The sequence below is a fragment of the Ammodytes marinus genome (genome assembly GCF_949987685.1).
Source record: "Ammodytes marinus genome assembly, chromosome: 10".
NCBI lineage: Eukaryota > Metazoa > Chordata > Actinopteri > Uranoscopiformes > Ammodytidae > Ammodytes > Ammodytes marinus.
The window spans coordinates 27,738,679-27,763,965 of NC_137214.1; the positions used below are offsets into that span (position 1 = coordinate 27,738,679).

Here is a 25,287-nt window from a genome sequence, read left to right on the forward strand (position 1 = left end):
AGTAGCCTTAGAATGTAGCCTAGGCCTACTGTTGTTAATTAAGTGGAATAAAAAAAATCCCTTATTATTATTGTAGAAATGGACAGGGCGAACATTAATATAGCATGTGCATATAACATGGATGTATATATGGTTCTTTTAAAATAAATTGTGGCTTCTTTTGGCTAGTTTTTATAGGCCTAGTTGCTTGTTTCTTTCGCTAGGTCTGGCAACCCTGGTCTAGGTAGGTAGACTGTGGAAAGGAAAGAAGAGACTTGAGGGTTTACAAAGTCCATGCTCCTTTGCTCCACCCCTGGTGTTCCCGCTTTCCAGGTCTTTGTCCCCGGAACTTGCCCTAACTCACTCACTCCTGGGTGTCCACCGCTAGGGTTTCTTTTTTTTTTTCATTTTCCAATCCTCTTGCCTTTACTCGCATCTGGATCCCAGTCCGACCAGAGTAGGCTACTAGTCCGGTGTCCTGTCCCCCGTTTACCACAGAAAACCCCTTGGCCTAACTCCTCAAGCCTGGAGAGAAACACAAGAGAAAGGAAAAAAACATAGAAAGAAAAAGTTTAGTTTTTTAACCGTCTACTCTACGCTGTGGTGAATTACTTTTTCGTCGAGGGGCTGCAGTGTGAGTCTGAGATTGTTCCAAGAAAAAAAGTTTTTCGAAAAGTTTTTTTTTTCGCCGGTTGAGTCTGGACTGGACCTCGATACTTTTTCCACCATAACGCCTCTGAGCTGTTTCTTTAACGGACCAGTTCGTGGTTTTAAAAGTCCGTTTTTGAAGGTTGTTTTCGGCGTTTTTTCTCTCGCTTTCTCCCCCCCATACACACACTCGCTCTCTCTCTCTCTGAAAACTTGTTTCAGAGTTGAATGAATTTTCTGTTGAGCTTGAGGTAGAAGAAACCAGCGCGTCTCCATGAGGAAACTCAGCGTGGGAGTCGTTGTAACTTTGTCCTAGCGCTTTTTTTTTAACTACACCTGAGCGAATATATACTTTTCCTATAGTTCTGCTTGGTTATTTTGTTTCATTTTCCCTCAACCAAAACTGCCACAAGATGAAGACTGTGTTGCTGCTGTGTGTGGTTAGCACGCTGGTCGTGTTTTCTCTGTCCATGACTTCCGAGCAAAAGTCGAAAAACTGCAACGACGTCCGCGCTGCTTACATCTCCAAAGGCTTCAACGTAAACGACGTGCCCAACAAAGGAGTCAACGGTGAGTTTATTTACACATATCAATGTTGTGTATGTGTGTGTATTTTAAGCCCCTTTTTTAAGCCTGGGGGATACTGTTAAAGTCGTCCGCTGTGGTTATCAAGCGGCTGGGTATAAAGGTCAGTAACATTTGCTGCCCCCATTGTGTTAGCTCCTGCTGCAACACAGCACAGACAGCTACCATAAGTCAGTAGTCACCTTTTAAGAAGTTTTACAGGTGCTATTCTAGAAGTTTAACTTTATAAAAAGTAGCAAATTCAAGTCATTCAAAGTTACACAGTCAAAGAGCAACACTGTCACTTTGTATAAATGTGCCTCTTGTCAACTGTCCACATCTTTAAACATATGTATGGAAACATGTTTTTTTTTCACGTGGTAAAAGTTACACCAACTTGTTAAGTTGTTTTTTTCTTGTCTGTGGGGATTTTTTAACACATTTTTTTAAGGGGATGAATTCTTCAGGCAAATGTGCAGCTGGCACCCTTCCACCAGTGCTCCCAATGAGGGGGGTAAATATAGCCCTCATCTAGGAAATACTTGTAGGTAATTCATAACAATAAAGAGCTATAATCAACACACCGGCCTCTCGCTTCCCCACCGCGACAAAGCCAGGCCCCTGTGTTTATCTGTAGGCTTCCTATGGGCCGCTCAAGTGCACGGCGGCCTGCGGTGTTTCAGTAAACACTCCTGGGTTGCATTGTGTCAGCGAGGCTTTATGGGATTTTACTCTGATTTTTGTGAAGGATTTAACATTGTCTCGGGGCTACTTCTTCTTCTACGTTTTTTTAAAAGTCTGCAGGCCAGTACAGGATGGAATGCATGTAGGCCTACCCCATGAAGACAGCTCGGGTTATAAAACAACAACTGCTATGTTAATTTTAGTTGTCAGGCAGAGGTGAGAAGACCAATCAATTGAGCTAATCATGAGTTAAAGGGGCACTGTGTAACTTTGGGTGTGTGATAGAAGGGAACACTTTCTAATGTATATTCTCATAACTGAAAAATCAAACTTTCCTCAGAGGAAAATTGTATCCCTGGAACACTGTTTGAAGTTAGAAATCTACCTGAAAAGTAACTATTACATTTGTTGTTGTTTACAGCAACAGGGCCCACAGTTTGGTTGACAAGCATATTCTAGTCTTACTCTTGGTTCCAGGGGCCTCACAAATAATTTTGTTTTGATGTATGATGATAGAATTATTCTAAACTAAGAATTACATGTAGAGCGAATATGTTTTCTAAACTAACTCCAGGCACTGCATATGTAAACAAATGACCCTCCTCAGAAACTGCATAGTGCACCTTTAAACACAATTGATGTAAAGTTACATAGGACAGGGGGGTGGTAAGTGGTGGGGGGCTGTTACAGTGAAGACTTGAAGGGGGGTTGGGGTCTGACTGAAATTCCACTGTGCCTTGCATACTTGAAATCCTTCTCTTCTCTCATTTCCTCCTCCATTTAAAAAAAATATATATTCAAACCCTTAACTTTTTTGTGGTGGCTACAGCATGATTTTATTGTCTACATTTACTTTACAGAAGTAGCTAGTTCGTCCACCAGTTGCATGGCTGCTGTCACGTTGCTGTCTGGCCTCCCTCCTTGTTTAAGTCATTTCCCCTTTCTAATTTGTGTTTTTAATCTTAGTGGATTTCATTTCCTGGCACATTTTCTCACCTTTAAAGCTTTCTGGCCCAGACTGTCTATTTGTTGCTACTTTTTCACAGGGTATGTCATCTGAAAGTTTGCGTATGACCTCTTTATTGTACTGATGGCTTGTGATTGTCTTGCATCTCCAGCGTTTTGAAAGAAGGATCTGACTGAATGAAGGCTAGTTTTATTGTGCAGGTTTGTGAGCTACACACACGTGCCCTTCTTCCCCGTACAATGGATTCCTGGTGTATGTCTGGGCCTTAGGCAGGGCCGACCTCAATGAGCAAGCTCTTTGTCAGTGAAAGAGACTGAGATAATTGATCCATAGAAAGCAACACGGTCTACTGTCATTAAAGTCTGTGTGTGTGTGTCTGTGTGTGTGTCTTCAGACTAGCATAAAGCAGATACAGAATCCAGGCGTTCTTCAAATGTTTCATGTTCCTGGCTCCAGATGTGGCGTCCCATTCAACCTGAGTCTTGTTTGTCAGAGCTTTCACTTCTACACTTTATAACGGGTCAAACTCCAAACATCAGCCCCTCTCCTTTACCATAACACCGTCTGTGTTTAGAACTTAGATGGGAGGTTGCAGAAGGGTTAGACCAATTAATTAGCCGCATGTGTATATCAAAGTTTTTCTTAGTCTCCACGGCTAATAATCAAAGAATCATCTCATCGGAAAAGGGGGTTGCTTAGAACATCTGCTAAAGTTGAAGAAGTTAATATATATAGAGGGGGAAAAAGCTACATGAAGTATTTTTTTCCTCCCCACATAAGACTATAGCGGTCGTGATCAGAATATTTCTTCCGACGTATTGGATTCTTTCTCTCCTAACCATAACTGTGCCGGCTTACGACATACTTTGAAAATTACACAGTACACGTTGCCAGTTGTCACTGTCTCACTGAGGTTGTTTTTGACATGTCGTTGACCTCTTCCGATACGTAACTCGGATCGGCTTGAATGCATGTGAGTCTTATTTGATGCAGGATCTCCCAAACGTTGGCCTTTTTTTTCATAACCACAAATGTAGTGTTGTTGTTGGCGACAGCTCACTCAGATAAGAACGTTTGTTACCATTCAAATGACCCGACAGGGCTTAAGCTGTAGGCAGACTTTAAGATCCAATAAAGACCTTTTAATGTATAACTGAAATGGAACCCTCTGATTCTGCCAAAATACAGAATGAAGTGATACAGAAGAGCAGTACGCTGAGTCTGTGAATTCCTTTCTGATCCCATGGTATCAATCTCTTTTACCGCTCAAAACCCTTGTTTCCATGGTTTTCCTTGTCTTGATGGATGATGATTCGTTTAGGGCCTGTGGTCCAATACCTCACTTAAGTGGGGGAAATAAATAAATGACGCTAACGATGACAGATAAATATGGGTCAGTAATTATACAGGATGTTAACAGGGTGGGGGGGGGGGGGGGTCACTTCACTGTCTGAGCCTATCAGCTTCTAGTAGGCGGTGTTTATTCCCCCCTTAATGGTTATATTTGATACTGTGATAGTGGGTGAAATGATATCTTGCTAAGTGCTGTGAACAGAGCAGTTAACACTCACCAGATTGGTATCCGCCGCCATGTCAAATAGAGGGCTACTACCACCACCACTACTACTACTCCGTTGGCCTTTTTTTTTTTAACCTCTTCAAGTCAAAATGTGTTTTGGTTTACTGTGGCAGCCGGGTGTGATGTCATGCTACAGGTATGGGACAATGTCAGAGAGAGATCAAAGAGAAGAGGGTCGTTTTCCCCCCTCTCTCTCTCTCTCTCGCTCTGTTCGGCGCGAGGAACATCCACGGCTCATAATCAGTTCAGTGCATTATGGCTGAAACTCAAAGCGTGCATGACCTCAGCGCCTCGGCCTCTCTCTCTCTCTCTCTCTCTCTCTCTCTCTCTCGCTCTCTGTCTCTCTATCTCTGTCTCGCTCTCCAGACATTCTGCAGTCTCACATATGTTGGGGAGACACACACACACACACACACACACAGACTGAAACACACATACATGTTTATACCGCTATACTTGTGAGGACACTCGTTGACATAATGCATTCCCTCAAGGACTGTCCCTAAGTGCTGGGAACCGGCCAAAATGTCCTCACTCTACAAAAATACTCACTCTTAAAGTCAAATTAGTTCTCACAAAAATAGTTGTACCAGAACACACACACACACACACACACACACACACACAGTCCGTCTCTATGCCGTTCGCTGCACGCCCTGCATCATTACGGTTTGGGAAATAACAGGTTGTGTTATTGCTCTGACATTCAGCAGATAAGATAAGAGAAGGGAACTGGGGCAAACTCCGCCGTCTGCTAGGAGCATTTATAGCTCAAAGGCCAATATTTGAGCGGCCCTGCTCTGTGTTAGCTGCTGCTGCTGACTGCTCGCTATTCTTTAACACCCATAATAATTAACTAATAAACTACCCGCCGAGTGTCTCTCTGTGCTCCTCAAGGTCAAGCCTGTAAAACTCCAAACAGTCCCCTTTGTTTTAATGTGAAGCCGTATCATTAAGAATCACAATGGGGCTGGGCTTAGTGTTGGAAGTTTAATATCCAGCCATTTACTAAATTGGGTTTGTTGAAAGTCAATGAATAATTGTGTCTGCAACAAGTTGAATCACTTTTAAATACATGATCATAAAGAGACCTGAAGCAGGTTGCAGGAAACTTAATTGTTGTTTTTTGCATCTGGTGCATTTCTTCAGTTATCATTTACTCTGATCTATATTTTAATTAAAAAAGCTATGTTGGCATGACAATTGTAGAAAAACAGTTTTACAGATACACATTTACACACAGACTCACTCCATCTTGTTCCTGCAGGTCAGAAGTTGAAAAGTAACTTCTAAACATGCAGATAGAAATTAGTTATTGTTGAACCTGATACTGAATCACAGTAACAGTTCATTTTGATGGTGACGTATTCCCAAGAAAAACCTACTGTGGCCTTTAAGGATATTGCTCATAGATATCACATGTATTCTTGTTAGGTTAACTGTTATTATATTCCATGATTGCTTTATAAAAACAGTTGAACGTCACTTAAAACATACTTGATAGTGTGTCAGAATAAAAGCACTTTTGCTCCATTGCATGAAAAATGTGGCACATTATTCTATTGCACATTTTTCCTCCAAGGGTTGACAAAATTGTGTTTTTGTAATGGCAAGGCAGCATGTTTAGTATAGCAGTTGTACTATGTACTTTGAACATGCTGTAGTGTAGTGATCACCAGCTGATTGAGTTGAAGGAATAATTCATCATAGTTTTTTGACTTTGAAGTCCCAGAACTGTAACTGTGGGCTATGTCTTTTCAAAAGGCTCACCACGGTTACATGAACCTTTTTGTTCTGTCTACATTAGTACTTGAAAAGAAGAACAAGGTTTTGAGCCTAAACTGGTTTCTGGCCATGCAGACACATAGATCAAACACATTGACATGGGCCTATTTAGGAAACCAACTGTCTATAGTCCCACCCATAGGTGCGGTTACAAGCAATGGTAAATTCACACGTGCACACTTGATTCAGGATATTAGCAAGAAATATTGCATAGTGCATTAAAACAAAACTTAAGATTTGATTTTTATTGGACCTTGTATGCATTAAATTAATAATTTGAAAACCAGAAATGTATGACCATAAAATACTATTTTCCTACTTGATACGGATTAATGTTGAAATCAATTGAGTCCCCATATAAAGTTGTTCATAGCACATCACATTATAATTTTATCTCAAGAGGGAATAAGTTACACAAACATATCAATTACCGATTTTGTAGAGAAATCGTGTGTGTGCGCGTCTGTATGTGTGTGTGTGAGGAGATTAAATCAACGCCCCCAGTTTAAAGCCAAAGCATGCACTGTAATCTCTGATAACATTCCTGAGTGATGGGATAGTCTTTCGCAGCGTCTCCTGGTTTGAAACCCCTGGAGCACTTAACAGTATTTTCTCTGGCCTTAAATCTGGCCTTATTTGCCTTTTTATCAAATCGGGGCGTCGAAGTCAAAATGAAAAGTTTTTACTGTGTTTTGACTTGCCAACGATATCTGTACAATCTCTAAAATATAATCATTTTAGCCTCCATTGGGTGACCTCAGTTTGTGCTTTTTTTTTGCGTCAGGTTACATTCGGATATAAGGGCACGGGCTCATTCCAGGATAGTGAATATCTTTCATTTTAAAGGAAGAACTTCCAGCAAAACTTTGAAGGCCGTTCAAGATATACATCATTGAGTGTTGAATTGGAGTGTTTCCATTATGGTGGTATATCCTTGAGTTAAGGGCGAGTCAGCGATTTTGGAGAATGCAATTGTCAAAATCACTTTTAGTCAAAATCGGTGAATATCTCCTCTCAAACCACTGCCTATATTGTGTGTTCTAAAAAAAAATTCAGTTAATACACAGTCCAGGCTCTGTAAAAGGGATTGTTGCTATTGATGTTAATAATAAGCCTAGGGTCTATAAACGGGCATTTTGCTAGCTACAGTGGGCCCTCTTTGTTTACATACCCTTTGTTACACACTCGTTTAGGGTGTGCATTAACAAGATATTAATTTTTCAGTACACACACATTCACTGATTTTGACAAAGTGATTTTGACAACAAACATTCTTCAAAATCACTAACTCCACCTTTAAAAGCAGTGTTAACGGAATAACCCTGTGTATGTGGCATCCCCATCCTTGTCTGTCTAGCCTTGAGGGATAATTGAGTTTAGTTGTGATGAGGTTGAGGTCTTGTTGAACCCATGGGGAGGCTGTCCCGTGCCGTGCAGCATCCAGACCGGTCCAGAGGTGTGTGTGTGTGTGTGTGTGTGTGTGTGTGTGTGTGTGTGTGTGTGTGTGTGTGTGTGTGTGTGTGTGTGTGTGTGTGTGTGTGTGTGTGTGTGTGTGTGTGTGTGTGTGTGTGTGTGTGTGTGTGTGTGTGTGTGTGTGTGTGTGTGTGTGTGTGTGTGTGTGTGTGTGTGTGTGTGTGTGTGTGTGTGTGTGTGTGTGTGTGTGTGTGTGTGTGTGTGTGTGTGTGTGTGTGTGTGTGTGTGTGTGTGTGTGTGTGTGTGTGGAGTCATCTACACGTGCCTGCCTGCTCTCTGCACTATCTATCCACCCTTTATCAGCTTCCTCCAAATCGCACTGTGGCAGTTGTGATATCAGTCCGTGTCTCTCTCTCTCGCGCGCGTTGCCCCGTATAGCTCTGCCAGAAACAGCTGCGGCCTTATCGTCACTCCTAAACAAATCAGCTTATCACACAGTATTTCCAAGTCCGTGCACAGAAGAAGAAGTCCAAGAATGGTGCTAAAAAGTACCTGGTTATGTCATGTTGGGGAGGAGGAGGAGGGGGGGGGGGCTGAACTGGTTTTGTAATTCTAGACCTGCAATGCTTTGGTGTTTGGGTCGGTATAGCTACTAGCTTTCTTCTTCAACATGTATAGGACTGTGGAATCTTAAGTTGCCCTCTTTTCACTCATTTGGTATGCTCCAAGTGTAGCGTCGATTCAATAGCTGTGTGTGTGTGTCTCGACTTGACTGAGCGTCGGTAATTCCATCCCTCTGCATCCTTTTGCTTTCCCCCGCAAATGGCCAAGTGAGCGACAGATCAGTGGGGGGTGCTTTCTCTGTGTGGGAACAATTGAGCACCCCCCCTCCCTTTTTTAGGCTGCCCCCCCCCCCTCTCCCTCCCTCCTCCTCCTCCAAACCGAATTCCACACCGGACCACCAAGACCTGCGCATAGGGAGCCCTGGAGCTGGGAACACACCACAACAAAGACAGTACTAGAGACTGACTGAGACACACAGGGAAGTAGAGAGGGAAAGTATAGGATTTGACTGACAGTGAAAGAGTTTTGTACTAGGGTGACTCAAAAAAAGAGAATTTGGAGGACTAGCCAGGAGCCTATGTGTGTTGTGTGGGACACATGCTCATGTAACTGTGGGCATACATTCACTCTCTGTGACTCATGGTTGCTGTCATCCGGGCATGTACAAACAGCTTGCTTGTCTTAGTCACCCCTATGAGCACACGTGTCTGTTTAACCCAATACAAGCTTTTGACACACCAAACGATACCTCATGTTGGTACTTTTTACCGTAAGGGTTGGCCGGCAAAACCGTTGTTATTTAGGTGATGTCAGAATGTCTCCTGTCCTGTAGGCCTAATGTGTCAAATAAAGACAGAAAAAGGACAAAGCTGCTCAGATGAGGCAGTCATACATGTGACAGCCTTTCTCAGAAGGGATAATTAGAAAAAAAAACATGGCCAAAGCCCCCCCCCCCAACAAAAAATAAATAAATCTTCATTGTGTATAGCATATTAAATATAAGAATGCAGCTTAAAATATTTTACAAGTGAAGGATGTGCAGTTAAAAAGAGGATTAGGTGAAAGTAACTTCATCATGATTTTTTTGATGTAATTGTTAAATTTAGTTTTAGGCCAGAAACTAAAACAAATAGTCCACAGTTGAAGTAGGAAAAGGTTTTTCCCAACTGTAATTTTGGGAAGGTTTGAAGATAAAACCATTTGGATACTGCCCAGCCCTTGTGTGGACCCAGTTTAATCTTAACTATATCATTCGGAGGATCTACGTGGGTCCTGGTCTTATGCAAACTGTGAGGAATGGTGATCCCTCATTGTGGTTTTTCTGTATTTTGAGTTGACGGGAGCGACCTCCTGAAACTCCTTGTTAACACGTCCTGTTTGCACGCTGTTAAAGCTCCCCCCCACCCCCCCTCTGTCCCGACTGACATATCAGTTCATTTTCTCTCTCCCCCCTCACCCGGTCTTTAGTCAGTCCTGTGGGAGGTTTTGTTTCAACCCTAATCTTTCCTTTCTCCCTCTCTCCTGGGTGATTTCCTCCTGTTTCACGGATTATAGTGTTTTTCTGCTATTTTGCCCCATTCAGCCCATCTAGGTCTTTTGTCTAGCGTCTGCTTTCTATCTTTTGTCTTTTTCTTTCTCAGTGCAAAAAAAAAGGCTTTTAGATGATGCTCACATGCCAAAACTAGTGCATGTCTCTTATGTAAGCTATCGTGCGTTACTACATACATTTTGGTTTCATTCAAGCCATCGGCAAACGAGTTGACACAAAGATGATTATGCCTATCGGCTCCACAAAACTCTCTCTGTATTTCTCAGTATGGCAGCGTTAGCAAACTGGTGTCACCCCTTGACAGTGGCGCAGGAGCTCATAAAAATCCCAAAAGAGGCCAAGAAATGTTTAAATTGTTGATTCTACTGCTAAGAAAAAAACCTGGACGTATGTCAGAAGGTATATGTGCGATCATAGAAGGCTTACCTCATGTAGATGTGCCAACAGTGTTATTATAATTACTCATGGGGGCAACAGAAGTTACGCACTTAAGCTTTAAGAATGCACCAATACTACTTCTCACAAAGTCCAGAGAACTATATTTTCACAATAGTTTTTGTCGCAGTGGTAAGCATTTGAGACCAGCACAAGCCCAATATCAGATCCTTTGCATCCTTTTTCAGTGTATCAGTGAGTGGTTTTATCACATCCTACGTTTCCTGTGCCAAGGCCAAACATAGCCAATCTCTTCCCCAATCTCTCACCTCAGCCTCAGCCACATCCGCACCGCTCAGCTCCCCTGGCAACCACAGTGCTGTTGTGCGGTCGGCGCTTGCGGTGGTGTAATTTGTTATATTGGCGCCACCGTGTACCCCAATTGTGTTGATCACTTTGGTGCTAGTGTCACTTGGCCAGCTGTGTGTGTGTGTGTGTGTGTGTGTGTGTGTGTGAGTGTGTGTGTGTGTGTGTGTGTGCGAGTGTGTGTGTGTCTCTGTGTGAGTGTCTGAGACTCACCACGTTATAGCAGCCACTGGAGAACTGTGGTTTATGATGTAGGTGTAACTCAACCGTTTAATTGATTTCTTATGAAGCCGTAGTTGTGAGCATTGATGTCCGCGATGATAGTCACGATCATCCTAAGGCTTTCTGTACGAGTCACCCAAAGGCCCGTGTGGTTAGAGAGGGAGCGCGAGTGGTGAGGGGAGCAAAGCCAGGGACTTGCCTGGGTGTTTGGGCTGAAACCCCAGTGCTGGGTCCTGGCCAGAGGAGCTGTAATCCCTGCTAATTACTCCCAAGGCCTACATCACATAGCCTCCCACTGACGAGGGCAGTCACTCACACTTAGCTCACTTTTCCAAGCGGCAGTTAGCTTAATGGGTTTCCTAATATTTACCTAATCCCTCTGTGTGCTGCTCCGCTCCGTGGCTCTTTATTTTCATATAAATTATATTGTTTTAAGATCCAAAAAACCCAAACTAGCTTTTTTCCTCCATTGCTTTAAGAAAAGAACTCCTTTCTTTTCTTGTCTTAACAAAAAAAACAGCAATATACAGGCAGCAGCTCCTTGGCGGCTTCACACCGCTCTGCCAATTTGACTGACGAGTAGATGCCATGTGTTGAAAGCAGGTCATCAAAACTCAAATTTAAAACACGAAGAAAACAATGGCAGACGTCCTGCTGGCTTGGGGCCGATAAGAAGGGGGGGTAGAGTAGGGGAAGGTTAGAATAGAAACGCACACATGAAAGGATCAAATAGTTTGTTAAATGATGGCTATAAAGCTGCAAATCACTCGGTCAGTGTGTTTTTTAAAGGGGTGGGTTTTTTTCCCTTTCGCTGGCAGTGAAAAAAGCGAGTCGTTATGTCGGAATGTAAGTCGACTCGCCAGGGGTTGAAATATTGGATATGGGAAAGGCAAGTAGCTTTGATTTATTGACACATTCATCGCATATCATCAGGGGCGGACTGAGCCTAAGCCATCCGTGACTGAGGGCCCGTCAAAGCATTGTACTGTTAAGGTTTAGACTTACTGCTCCCTTTTGACAGTCTGCGGATGAGTTGGTCCTCTTCCCACCGCCTCTCTCTCTCTCTCGCTGGTGTCCCGTTACCTCAGGGCCCGACAGGTATATCACAATCATTGTTGCGCTTTTATTTTTTTCGTAGCTTTGAGCTTCCAGAAACCTGAGCTTGTACCTGACCTCATTCTGCCTAGGGGGGCTTTTCTACCGGGGCCCTCGTCCTGCTGCCTACAACATCTGGTGCACTTCAGCTGCTTTCTGGAAGTCTGTTATAAACATTGTCAAAGAGCTCCCTGTCCTTAGGAGGGGTTTTCTGGCTTTTTCTAAAAAAAAAAAAAAAAAATGTTACTGGCAATGACCAAATGTATTGTTTTTGCGCTTAATCCGTCTAAAAGCTCTCATATGTTTCAACAAGGCAGAATTTTTGGAATTCTTTTTATGTGGCGTCGTGGTGGGGAGGGGCACCAGTGATTTGTTATGTGGGAAAACATGCACCCGGACATGCATACGACTGTCCCACAAAGACAAGTTTTTTTTTTTTAAGTGTGTGAGCTACAAGCCTACTTAGATAGTGCAGTGCTTGGCTCTCTAACAGTGTGTGTGAAGCACATCTTAAAGAGGAAACCTATTTGTAAGCCCAACAGTAGTCCATTTCTCTGACAGCACAACGGTGTTTGCGGAGGGTCCCATGGTAAAGCACTTGGCCCTTAAGTAAAGAGTGTTTTTCATCTTCTCCTTTAAAGTCTTGTTTTCATTTGTGTGCCGTGAGTCAGTGGAAAGATGGAGGGCTGGTGTGGAGGGACGAGCCAGGAAGGTTCTTTTGTGCCTGGCGTTTTTTTTTCTTCTTTTCTTTTCTTTTCTTTTCTCTTCTCCTCTTCCTTCTCTTCCCTTGTGATAATCACGCTGTGCTGTAACTTGTCCTCTCTGGTTCCCTGCAAAACCTCTGCCTGTCTCTGCAAATCTTAACATAACACAGCCTTTCGCTCGCTCACACACACAGACAGACAGACACACACACACACACACATGCTAACACACACACACACACACACACACACACACACACACACGCACATGCACACACACATGTCCTTGTACATCTATCTTTGTGAGGACACTCTTTGACATAATGCATTCTCTTGCACCCTTACCCTAACCTTAACCATCAAAATTAAATGCATAACCCCAACCCCTACATTAACCCTAACATAAAACATAATTCATACCTGCACATTAAAACCTAGTCTGAACCCTCAAACAGCTCCTTTAAAGGCCTTTCCCAAAGTGAGAACTTGACAAAATATCCTCACTTTCCAAAAATGTCCACCCTCCGATGGTTAAAAGCTTAAATTGGTCCTCACAAAGATGCCTGTACACGTGTGTACACGCACACGCACGGACCAGACTGAAAGCGTCAAAGGTGGAATCTGTTGTAAAAGCACTAGATCAAACAGAGCAGGAACTCTGCGGCGGCGCATCAAAAGGCTCATAACCCCAAAGAAAGATGAGGAAGAGGTGAAAGATTAGAGCCGTTGTTAAGGTGAATCATTGCCCGGCAACCCCTCTGATGGATGGTGTCGTTGTTTAGAGAAGATTCCCAGCAGAGTGATGGCAGGAGGGAACGTTTAGTATTTTCTGATTTATGTTCACGCATTTTGTTTTTCCTTTTCAGTATGAATCTAAACTAGCCTTCTACAGAGTTTGACATAAGGCGCTCGTGTAGAAAGCGTTCGACGTGAGTTCAAAGCCAGCAACTGGTTGACTGGCAACCTCCGGTGATTGGCAGTAGAGCCAGTCACCAGTGGTTGCTGTATTTACCAGACAAGCTGCAGAACGCACGCTATATGAACGTGGCCCAAGTTCAGCCCTGCTCTCTAAAACAAATTCTGTTTTTGAAGAATGAATTTCCCATAACTCCAGCGCGCCCGTGGTTGGAGAGAAGACCGTCTTGCACAAGTGTTGAGGGTTGGACCTTTCACTTTTTTAATGTCATTTATTTACTGTTGTTTGTGTATTCCCTAACCTCATGCAGACCTCAGTGCAAGTTTAGAGCCAAGTGTTTATTGTAAGAAAGAAAAATATGTTGTGTTGTACTAACACTGTCCATTACCCGCTGTAGTTTATGGCTTATTTTTTTGTTGTTAAGATTAGATAAGATAAGATAAACTTTATCGTCCCATATAGGAACATTTGTCTCGGGCTCCAAGCCACTGCATCACAAATACACACTTGTCAAAGTGACCTACACACAGCACATAAATGATATGCACTCAGGCATAAAAGTGTCAGTTCATAAAATACTACGGTAGGTATTAAGAACTAATTAACATAGCAGATTAACCTTATCTCCAAGTCCTTCTAACCCGTCCACACACATTTCTCTATGACCCTTTTTTCTGACTTAAACTATTATATAATTTACAAAATCTACAATCTTTTTAGAATAGTGTTTTTGAGTTCATTTTCTAGTCAGTGAGATGTAGTTTTGTTTGTTTTTGTTGGCGGGTTAACACTTGAACTTTGCCCGTGACAGTTGAACCAACAACCTCAAACTTCCTCCCTGATTTCCCCCTCGTTATCCAGAGACTATGGAAATCATTTCATAAACAAACAATCAGAAGCTTTATAAACCTCTTGCTGTTTTGCATGCATCGTTTTCTTTTCCCCACAAAAGATCTCTATGAACTTTACAGCAGGTGAACTTCTGCCAACAGACCCAGTTGTTGGATTTTTTTTTTTTTTTTTCTCTGACTTTGTGAAAGTTGCAGTGGCGAGTTGAAACCCTGACAAAGCAGTGACCTGGGAAGTGGTGCAGGCAGGGAGCTTTTGTGTTGGGGAGACAAAGCCGGAGATGCTGGGCCCGGGACGGGGAGAGGGAAACGGACAGAGCAGAGAGAGAGAGAGGCCACGGCCAATGTTGTGGAATCTCCCCAGGGGCTGCTGGGTAAATGTTCATGGATGACAGCGTTTTGGAATGTTCACAAATGGAGAGTTTTAATTGGCCAGAGAGGCCCCGACTGGTTTAGCAATCAGAAATGGACTCTGGTGGCAGAGGCCTCAGATTTATGGATCCCAGTGGTGTGAGTTGTTTGTCAAGATTGTGTGGCTTTTATGGAAAGTAATACACATGCTGGACCGCAATGTGCAAGATAAACATTTTAATGTGGCAATTTCTCATTTTGAATGAGCAGAATAAGTCTGTGTTTTGGGGGTTTTCTAGCTTAAAAAGCAATGAGTTGTAATGAGTTCCACGTACTGTGCACTAAAGCAGCTGCACCAGACAGGCCCCACTTTCTCATCAACTAAACATAACGTGTGACAAGCAAATTTAAGCAGTTTGGGTGTTTTGACAGCTGTGTGTGTTGCGTAAAAAAGTATTTTAATTCCTGATTTATTTAAGGAAACATAATTTCACACAGACGTTCACCAAAAGCCTCCTGTGGTTGAGTGACTGCCTTAGCTGAGAATATTCACCCCAGAGAGCTCTCTCCGCTAAACCAAAACTTCCTGCCTCGTAAACGGGATGGTTGTTGAGCATTGTTCTTAAGTGGCGTAAATCTCTCATGTCACACACACACAGAGCTGGTGTTTCCTGAGCTCGCACTACAGCTAAAGACGCTTCCTCCCAGCGGTCGGTCTAGCCTGTATTATTTATGGATGTTATACTGTGTGATTGTTCTTAAGCATTAGCCCTCCCCAGCACACTCTGGTTGGCGCTGAACCACGGGTCAAATCAACAGCAGTGTTGTGACGCATCATGTGAGGTTATGGGCTGATTTCTGGTCAGCTGTTTGCATGCGGAGTGACAAATTGTGGCAGAAAAAGCTTTATGCTAATTGGGCCAAAGTTACATATTAAAGGTGCATTGTGTAACTGGGTTTGTAAGACAAGTGACATTTTCTATGGTATATTCTCATAACTGGCTAAACAAACTTTTTCTCACAGGAATGTTGGATCCCTAGGACACTGTTTGAAGTTAGAAATCTACCTGAGAAGTGACTGTTTCACTGTTGTTGTTTACAGCAGCAGGGCCCAAGCATATTCTCTCCTTACACTTGGTTCCAGGTGCTTCAAAATAATTGCTACAATCTGGGTATTTTATGTCTAGGTAAATATAATATAATATTATATACCCATTGTTCTGATCAGCTGTGTGCCATTATTTTTTGGTACAGTCTGTTGCTCATTCAATAATACATACGGCATATTCTGTTGTTGGTTTATATGTAAATCTGCATTGAATGAATATGTTGATTCTCACGGGAGAAACTATGTCGTTAGCATACACCAAAGTAAAACACATGGGCTCCAAAACAGAACCATATACGCGCTGGCTACAGCAGCATATGTAAATGATGAATCCACATGGCAGAACTGGATCAAACTGAGAGAGAGAGAGACACTTATTTTTTATTACACAGGCAAACATGCAGATGTCCAGGTTGCAATTTCAAACAGATCTTGTTAAAAGACTTTAACGACTTAACTTTAAATGTTTAAAGCCGCTGCCCACTTCAGTTACATGTTTAACAGGCGGCGGGGTTCTGAGCGCAGTGTAACGTCTTGAGTCATGGGTCAGTTGGAGCTTCACGCTTTTGAAAACATTTCTTGCCACTCCCAACTGAGAGGGACATATACCCTGTGTTTCCAATCCCCATACTTTCTGCTATTTAGTATAGTAGAAAAAAAGATTAAGGACGTCCCAATTCTTGTGGTCGGATTTAGTGTGCTTTAAAATAGCCGGATGCCATAATACATCCGGCCGAGATTTTTAGTGTTGAAATCAGCATGCTATTTGGGCGATTCTTTCTAACCCACAACAAGGCAAATAGATAAGTAAAAGCATGTCCCAATTGTATGCCTACTGCATGGCATGCTAACTAGATTATTTGTATGATCAGATGTAGTATGTAGTATAGAAAAAAGAAAGAGTATGCGATTTGGAACGCAGGGTAAGTTTAGTGTGGAACATATAGTGCAGACGTCCAGGTGAACGAAGCACCAGGAAATAGGGTTACTCAATGTTTTTCCTCCTGAAGATATTCTACAATAAAATTTGACTATCCCTCTTGACATGTGCATGTAAAAAAAAAACTATTTTTTAAAAAACATTCAATTTAACAACTCCAACTATTCTGTCCGTCACTGGCTTCTTCCTTCAGTTATGCTTGGAAGACAGCGAGCAGCAGCAGCAGCGGTCAAGTGAAACTTATTAGAGCAAAAGAAATGGACACGGTTTTTGGCATTGCTATCCTCCATTTTGGTTCAAAAACACTTCAGTTTCACAGTCCTATCCCAGACTTCCCTCTCTCTGCCAGCACACATTTTCAAGCGCTTTCTGACCGTCCTAATGAACTGAGAGCCGAGAGGACATTATATAGCTGTGGCTCAAAACCCTGCCATAAAGTTGTCATTACTCTCTTGTTTTTGAAGTGTAGCAGCAGAGAGAGAGAGAGTAGGTGGAAGTATCGCCCTGCCCCATGTACTGATTATCTCCATATGAACAGCCCCAGTCCTCTAATAATGGTTTCCGCTTACAGCATAACGTTGTAGAACATTTTTTTTTCTTTCCCCCTATTCTGCGGTGATTCTGTACCCGGGATATTAGTGTGTAGGATAAAATGTAATGTGTAGACGTGTGCTACATTTATCTTGCTGTTTAAATGAACTCTTTTTCTGTTTTTGAACGTTACGGCGGTTTAGCTCTGGATAATATGGTTTGGCTGACTTCTGCTCGACCACACAATGAAGTATAACTTTTTAATGATCTTTCTCCGACCTTGCAGAACATTGCTATGTACTGTATCATTTCATTTTGTGTAATTGACGCTCAGTTTGCTATTTTTCTTACCAAAACCGATGGCGTTAAATTAATGGGTCAGGTTTGTCTATAGGACGTCACTAGTCCGAAAAAAAAAATTGTTTGGAAAATCTGGATGGGGAAGGAGAACTTACCCGTCTCCTTTCGAACCCTTCTGGCGTTATGCCCTCAAGCGAGAGTCTGCGGTTGTACTGACGTGAATGTGTGGATGTTTGTAGCCTTCCCCCCTCCACACACACACACACACACACACACACACGGCTACCCTTTTCCAGGTTGTAAATAAGACTGAGCTCTTAGTCAGCTCGTCTAGTTAAAGGATTTCTTGTAATGTGAAGGGAAATATCAAATTGTACTGGAACACTTTTCCCCCTAGCTGCACTGAGAGAACTCTGTGTTATAAAATGGATCAGATACAGTGTGTCCCCCCCAATCCAATTTTCATACTTTGACTTTTTGAACATTTTGTTTTTATAGCAACGTCTCTGGACTGATCTCACAAGGGAGATTCCCCCACTTTTGCTTAAACCTCGGCACAATTATGGAGCCTTGCAAACATTTATTCTATCATTTTGAAAATACGTGTGGGGTTTAATTTCCTAGTAACACGTCCAACTTTTGGAGAACCAAACGTAGCCCTTTCCCATAAAGTTATTACAGAAAGTCCGATAAAAGCGTTTTGAGAGTATTTGCTTTCAAATGACTGAATTATTTATTTCTCCGAGGACCAAATTATCCGAATATTTTTGAGACGTTAGATTACTCCCTGAGAAACTAATAATTGGAAAAGCTTTTCGCCAAAATGGATGAATGGAACACGGGAAAAAAAATATTATTTTTCAAAACATCCAGACGACTGTAGAGTCCTTAGAGATGAAAGAGAGAGAGCGCGAGAGATAAACAGAGAGAGAGAGGGGTGATTTGACAGCATGCTGTAACAGGGAATCATTTTAAGAAGAGGACGACTTAAAAAGCAATTGCTTTTAATTTTTGGGAAAATGAAATATGCAGCTGTTTTGCAGCCTTTTAATCAGTCTTTTCAATTGCATCTTCACCTCATCATGCTACTATTTACCTTGACGGTTTGAAACGGTTCGACACATTACTGCTCATATCCAACTCCTCAAATGTGTCGCCTGCTTCGATTAAAAGTTAAACTTCACACCTTTTGGAAATAGTACAATCATGGACTGACTGAAAAAGACTACAGGTTCAGCCCGTGTCATCTTACATGACCGAATAGGGTCCCGAACAGAAAGTTAGCAAACAAATGGCAGCGATCCTTCCAGCCCCCCTCCCCTCCCCTCCTAATTACACCCCAGACAGAGGTGAGCAGCTACAGGGAGAATGTTATGGCTGCAGGGCGTGCACATTTACAACAGACTGTGTGAGTAATGCTTAGCAGACTGGCAGCAGCAGCACTCTCTCCCTTTACATGTTACAGCAAGGGAGCACAATGCGCCAATTAATACTGTTGCTTTGCATAACTCTCCTACTATTAAGTATGTTAGGTTAGGGGGCTGAATTTTTATTTTCTGATTTACTTTTAAGGCTTATTTTGACCAATTTGGAATATATTTACACACTTTTTTAGATAACATGAGTCCTTGTTTACCCTCTCAAGTTACCTGTATTCCACTATGCATGTACTAGGGCTGCACTATCAGGAAAACATGCGATGTGCAATAACATTGTTGAATATTGCGATTGGCGTCATCACTTCTTGCAATACTTACTAAATATACAGTGTTTTGTTTGGTGGCCTTCACAACATTGTCTACATTGGTGGCGGGCATCTAGAGCAGTAAGGCTTCATCTGATTGGCCAGATATATGGACATGCAGAGTGTGAATGCGTGGTACATGGAAAAATAGGCTACCATTTATCACAATTCAACAAGTCTATTGGAATGTAGCCCGCTATATCAACGCAAGCGCTAACGATGCATTTTTGAATATATTATGCATCCCTGGTATGTACACAGACCAGGAGCAGCGTACAGTTTATTATTTATTTATTTACATATGTTGACGTCTGTGTGAAGCAAAGTCGCAGAGACCACCAGGCTCCAATCAGTGACGGATGTCGGTGAAAGGTTGGTGACACCGGGAACCCTTTGGCCTCCTCCTCGGCCCTGTTAGCAGTTTTAGTGATGTCCCGAGTTCACAAGGGTACAGGAATAATCCTTGAGGGACTTTTTATGACGTCAGATTTGGAGTCTGTGACTGTTAAGGATTTCTATTTATAAATGGAGCGTCTGCCCTTTTCTACAGCACTTAAAGGTGGAGTCAGCTATTCTGGATAAACACTTGTTGTCTAAAATCACTTCTGGTCAAAATCAGTGAGTGTCTCCTCACAAGCCGATACCTGTCCATACTGTGTGTTCACTGATTAAAAACACCTGGTGTCAAAACACATAGCCTAGGCTCTGTAAACTGGTAAGTAAACAAAGGGTATGTGAGGAGATATTCACTGAATTGAGGTGATTTTGTCAACAAGTGTTCCCGGGCATCCCTAACTCCACCTTCAATAGCTTGAATGTATATGGCCATATTGTTGCATGTGCGTTGGTGGTGTTATTATTGGAGTGATTGGGACTTTGAGGATGTTTTAGAAGTTTGTGTGTGTGTGTGTGTGTGTGTGTGTGGTGCTGGCGGACCGTTTGGGGGGGTCAGAGGACAGGACCTCTCTCAGAGGAGTGGCTGTTAACCCCTGACCTTGCTGGTTAAGCCTGCAGGGTGGTGTGTGTGTGTGTGTGTGGGGGGGGGCACCCTGAGGTCCGTCTGGTTCAGGGACACATGATGATGGCAGGGAGGGAGGTGGAGGGGAGGTGAGGTGTCTAATCTGGTTTTTGTCTACGAGGCGTTTTCACCTCCCCCACCATCCTTCCTCTCAGAACACAGTTTGAGAGGCAGGACAATGTCAACGGGAAGTGACTTATTTTATGAGCCGTTTTAAAAGGGGATGGTGGTCTCTCTCGCTCTCTCTCTCACACACACACAAACACATGCTCTCTCTCTCATTCTCTCTCTCTCTCTCCCTCCACCACAAAGGGAAAGGCAGAGAGCTGATAAATGCCTTGACACACACAGTCACATGTTTGTTTACAAGATGCTGCTCTCGCTTGTTTTGAAACCACCATAAATGGCCGCTCTCCTCTCCTCTTCTGAGAACACGCACGAACAATGGCTGCACTCCAAATCACATACTTCCTTTTATCTATTTAACATCCTACAGCTGGTCATAAAAAGTATCTAGTTGGCATGCAGTATGAGTTAGCATGCAGTATGCTACAATTGGGACATACCTTTTACTTATTTGTTTTGTCATAACATTGCACCTTCAACATGCCTCTTGCTTATATATCCGTCGCATCGCTGGTTGTTTTCACACAGAGGCTCCGTCGATGTGACATACCTTATAGTGTGCAGTGGATTGTGGGTCAGAAGCAGCCATTTCCACACTAAAAATTCTGATTGGATGTAGTAAAAGGCATCCAGGTACTTTTAAGCATGCTGCATCTGACCACAAGGATTGGGACATCCCAAATCTTTTTCTACCATAATAGATAGAAGTGAAGTACGGGTATTGGAACACAGGGACTGTTTGGCCTGTGTGTGTCTTTATAAAGTACTTTTTGGAAGCTTGGAGTGGAGAGACAGAGACAGAGAGAGACAGAGAAAGAGAGATCGAGACACTGAGTGAGAGAGAGGCCCCTTAAAGGAAGGCAAACCATACGGCAACCAAAAGAGCCAGTTCAACCCCATCACACAAACCCCATTCATTCCAGTGACGGTAGAGGAATGACTGATGTATCTGATGGCCGAGCTCATTGTGAAACAGTTAATCCACGGCATGTCACGCACGCAAACGTCCTACCGGGGCACCGTGTTGACTTTTACTGGATCTAACTGTTCTCTCTCGTCTTCCGAGCGGGGGGCCATTTTTCTTCCCCTGCCGCGGTTTTGAGAAATTGGCTACCCAGAATGTTTTCACAGAGCGGTGCATTAGCTAAGAATCTTCGCTTTTTGGGAGACCTAATCCTTTGAGCTAACAATGTGACATTTGTACAGGCATTCCTGTGAAATATTGACCATCGCACTTTTTATTTGTGTACTTTGGTAACTAGGGCTATTTTCCACGTGGATATAACCCCTTTTGATTGTGCGGCGAGCGGGTGGGCGAGTAGGGGGCCCCGATGGAGGAGAGAGAGAGACTGGACGGCTGTTTCACCTAAAAAGTTCTGTGTGTGTGTGTGTGTGTGTGTGTGTGTGTGTGTGTGTGTGTGTGTGTGTGTGTGTGTGTGTGTGTGTGTGTGTGTGTGTGTGTGTGTGTGTGTGTGTGTGTGTGTGTGTGTGTGTGTGTGTGTGTGTGTGTGTGTGTGTGTGTGTGTGTGTGTGTGTGTGTGTGTGTGTGTGTGTGTGTGTGTGTGTGTGTGTGTGTGTGTGTGTGTGTGTGTGTGTGTGTGTGTGTGTGTGTGTGAGAGAGAGAGAGAGAGAGACTGTGTGTGTGTGTTCGCGCCGCTCCCTCGTACCTCCAATCACGCTGGTACAAAGAGCCATGTGTTGAGCAGTGATGTGATGTGTGAATATGTTTAGGTAGGGGCTGCCAACTTTGCCTGGGTATGTGCGAGTGTGTGTGTGGAGTGTGTGTGTGTGTAGCAGAATGGGTGAGGGCTAGGGAGGGGTAGGGAGAGATGGGACTGTGGGAGAAGGAGTGACTTGAGGCTTATTTGGACTCTGTCCCAGACGGAGGGGTCCAGTTAATGGCGCCACGGAGCATCCTGCCCTCTGGTGCCCCTGTTTGGAGGATTGTATTATTGCTTCTCACTCACTTCTGACCCTTGCCAAATTAATTTTCAAGCTACTTTGAATTTGAGCTACTATCTCAGGGAACTTCTGCAGAACATGGTGTGCTAAAATGCAGTTGGATTGTCCACACGGTGCTTGAAACTACATTGGTCTGTGTTGTTGGCAATGGTAATGGTCTAAATACATGTACAAGCACACCTCAGACTGTGTGTTAGCTATTGGAAACTGGATCTAGAAATGTTGTTTTTGTTGTATATAAGTGGGTAAAAAATCCCCGCAAAAGTCCCGTCTTTCTAATACAAGTGGTTGGGCGTTGCAATAACATGCACAATAAGAATGAAAACAACCTCAAGATGTCACAGAGGAAAATGAAAAAACACCCCAGTCCACATGGGTGAGGTTGTTATGGAGACGCTTTAAGGTCACAGGGAAAAATCCCACCACAGTCGTATACTGATGATCAACACCAGAGGAGCGGCAACGTCCCCAACCCAAAACACTGGCATGTCCAAACCTCATATGGAACAGGAGAGAAAGTTTGTTCATGCCCAATGCTAAGAAATCCAGGGAAAAATGTGATATTGGGTTGAAATGCTACAATAAATGTGTTTCAGATATACTTATTCCTGCCTTTCGTTAACACTTGGAGAACGTTAAAAGCTGTTCAGAAAGAAAATAAGGATTATAAAGATTAGGAAACTGCAGAAAACTAAAACCCAAATGTTATTGAAACGTTCAACTCAATTTTCAGCAGATTTGAATAAAATACTGATGCAAACATTCCTATTTCGACACACGTATCATGTTAAGAGTCAACATTATCTGTTGGGCTCATAACTTAATAAACAAACTTTCCTCACAGGAAAAAGTGATCCCTGGAACACTGTTTGAAGTTAGAAAGCTTCCTGAAAAGTTACTGTTTCACTGTTGTTGTTGTTTACAGCAGCAGGGCCCGCACTTTGGTTTACACACATATTCTAGTCTTCCAGTTGCCTGAAAATAATTTTGTTTTTGATTTGTGATGATAGAATTATTCAATAGAAAGAATTACATGAAAATATGTTTTGTAAACTAACTGCAGGCTATACAAATGTAAATGTATACAAATGTAACGTTAAGTCTAAATTCTAGGACGTTTGAACTTGTCTTTTTCATAAAATGCCGGAAAACACAACAGCTACTATATAAGCTCCTGTCCATGTACGGTGAGGACGGGAGGCCCTGCACGTAGCCCTAACCTGTGCCTAGAGTCAGTGGGGAAAACTAAACAGTTCGTTGGTGCCTGGTGCACTGAAAGGATCCCTGTGTTTCACCCTGGATTCCAACAGCCACGTTTTTTAAAACAAAACATTATTGCAGCTGCGACTTTGCATTCGTCCTGCCCTGACCCTCCTCCTTTATTTAATTGGATGTTAAACTCACTGTTTGACAACGTTGGCAGTTGCTGTTTTTATCAAAGACAGTATTTAGGTTTTTATTTAAAAAGCGTAAAGGCTTAGGGGCTGAGGTTTCTTGACTGGCGTCCACTCTTAATACAGATGTCTTTGGACAGTTAAAAGTGTGTCTGTCTGTCTACACAAGGGTTTTATTAAAACGTGTCTCCAACTAGACTGGAGATTTGAAACAGAGAAACACACTTCCCATCTCTTTGTGTTCTGTGATGTGAGGGAAACTTATTTAATCCAGCAGCAGCTTTGCACCGAGTGTTTCCAGAAGAAGCATTAAATAAGACCATCACCTGGATCACGTGCTGACGGTCAGATGCCTGCGGTCACATGCAAATCATAAATGCATTTCTTTCTCAAAGGACGCTTGTTGATACAATCGTTACTTTTTCTTAGCTTTTATTTGCATGAAAAATATGGATCCTCCTTGAATTTCTAGTCTATATAACCTAGACCTTAGTTGATCTGATGATGTGACCGTTTTCAATGTATAGCTTTAACATAAGACACTCTTGGTTTTGAGTGAGAATTTGAACTTAAATTCAGAAATGTACATCACAAACGTCGAGATTTATATGCACATGCATGGGGTCAGTCTTTTTCCCCTTAAAGTGGGTTGAGGAGATAATCCTTTCCTCTTAAAACAGTCAGTGTTTGTAAGAAGGACTCAGTTACCACAGCCCTGAACCATCAATCAGGACAGGGAAGTGCCATGTTAAGAGCACAGTGCTATAAAGTGAACCTTCTAAAGACTGCTCTGTTGCAATTAATCCACTTAAGTGCAGTAAGGGGGGTTATTCACAGCCAAGGTGCATTTGATTTTGGTGACGGGGGTGAAGTTGTTAATCAATATTTGAAAGGTTTTGTCCCAGGATGACCGATTATAGTGTGTGTGTGTGTGTGTGTGTGTGTGTGTGTGTGTGTGTGTGTGTGTGTGTGTGTGTGTGTGTGTGTGTGTGTGTGTGTGTGTGTGTGTGTGTGTGTGTGTGTGTGTGTGTGTGTGTGTGTGTGTGTGTGTGTGTGTGTGTGTGTGTGTGTGTGTGTGTGTGTGTGGTTCACACATGTAAAATATAAGATGTAAGACCACCTGTAACAGTGATAAGGAGCTATACAAATGAATCAATTCTAAATGTGTTGTCCTGATCTCCGTCTTGCAGGCGCCTCGTTGAAAGTGTGTCCTCAACTAAAGCGATTTCTGTACATCAACTCAACTTAACTTGCTCATTCTTAGCACTGTTCTCTATTTGACCGTGTGTGTAATCACTTGTAAGCGTGTTAAGGAAGCTGGTAAACGAATGAATCGAATGTTAAAATGTCTTCTCTCCTTGTCCCTCCCAGGCGCCTCGTTGAAGGTGTGTCCCCAGGGTTTCTCCTGCTGCACGGCGGAGATGGAGGACACACTGAGCCAGCAGAGCAGCTCTGAGATCAAAGCTCCAGTGTCCAGGCTCAGTGTCAACCTACAGACCACCTTCAAACAGAAGCACGACCACTTTGACAGTAAGCACACACACATAAAAAAACA

At 42.8% G+C, this 25,287-nt stretch overlaps 1 protein-coding gene across 1 annotated transcript in view; it reads left to right on the forward strand.

Moving 5' to 3' along the window:
• Positions 1 to 426: 426 nt before the first annotated feature.
• gpc4 (glypican 4) overlaps positions 427 to 25,287 on the forward strand; it is a 42,515-nt gene continuing 17,654 nt past the window's right edge. Inside the window, exons 1-2 of the mRNA XM_080035926.1 lie at positions 427 to 1,197; positions 25,104 to 25,262. Of these exons, the coding sequence (XP_079892052.1) occupies positions 1,041 to 1,197; positions 25,104 to 25,262 (316 nt within the window). The 5' untranslated portion in view covers positions 427 to 1,040. The remainder of the gene's footprint in view (positions 1,198 to 25,103; positions 25,263 to 25,287) is intronic.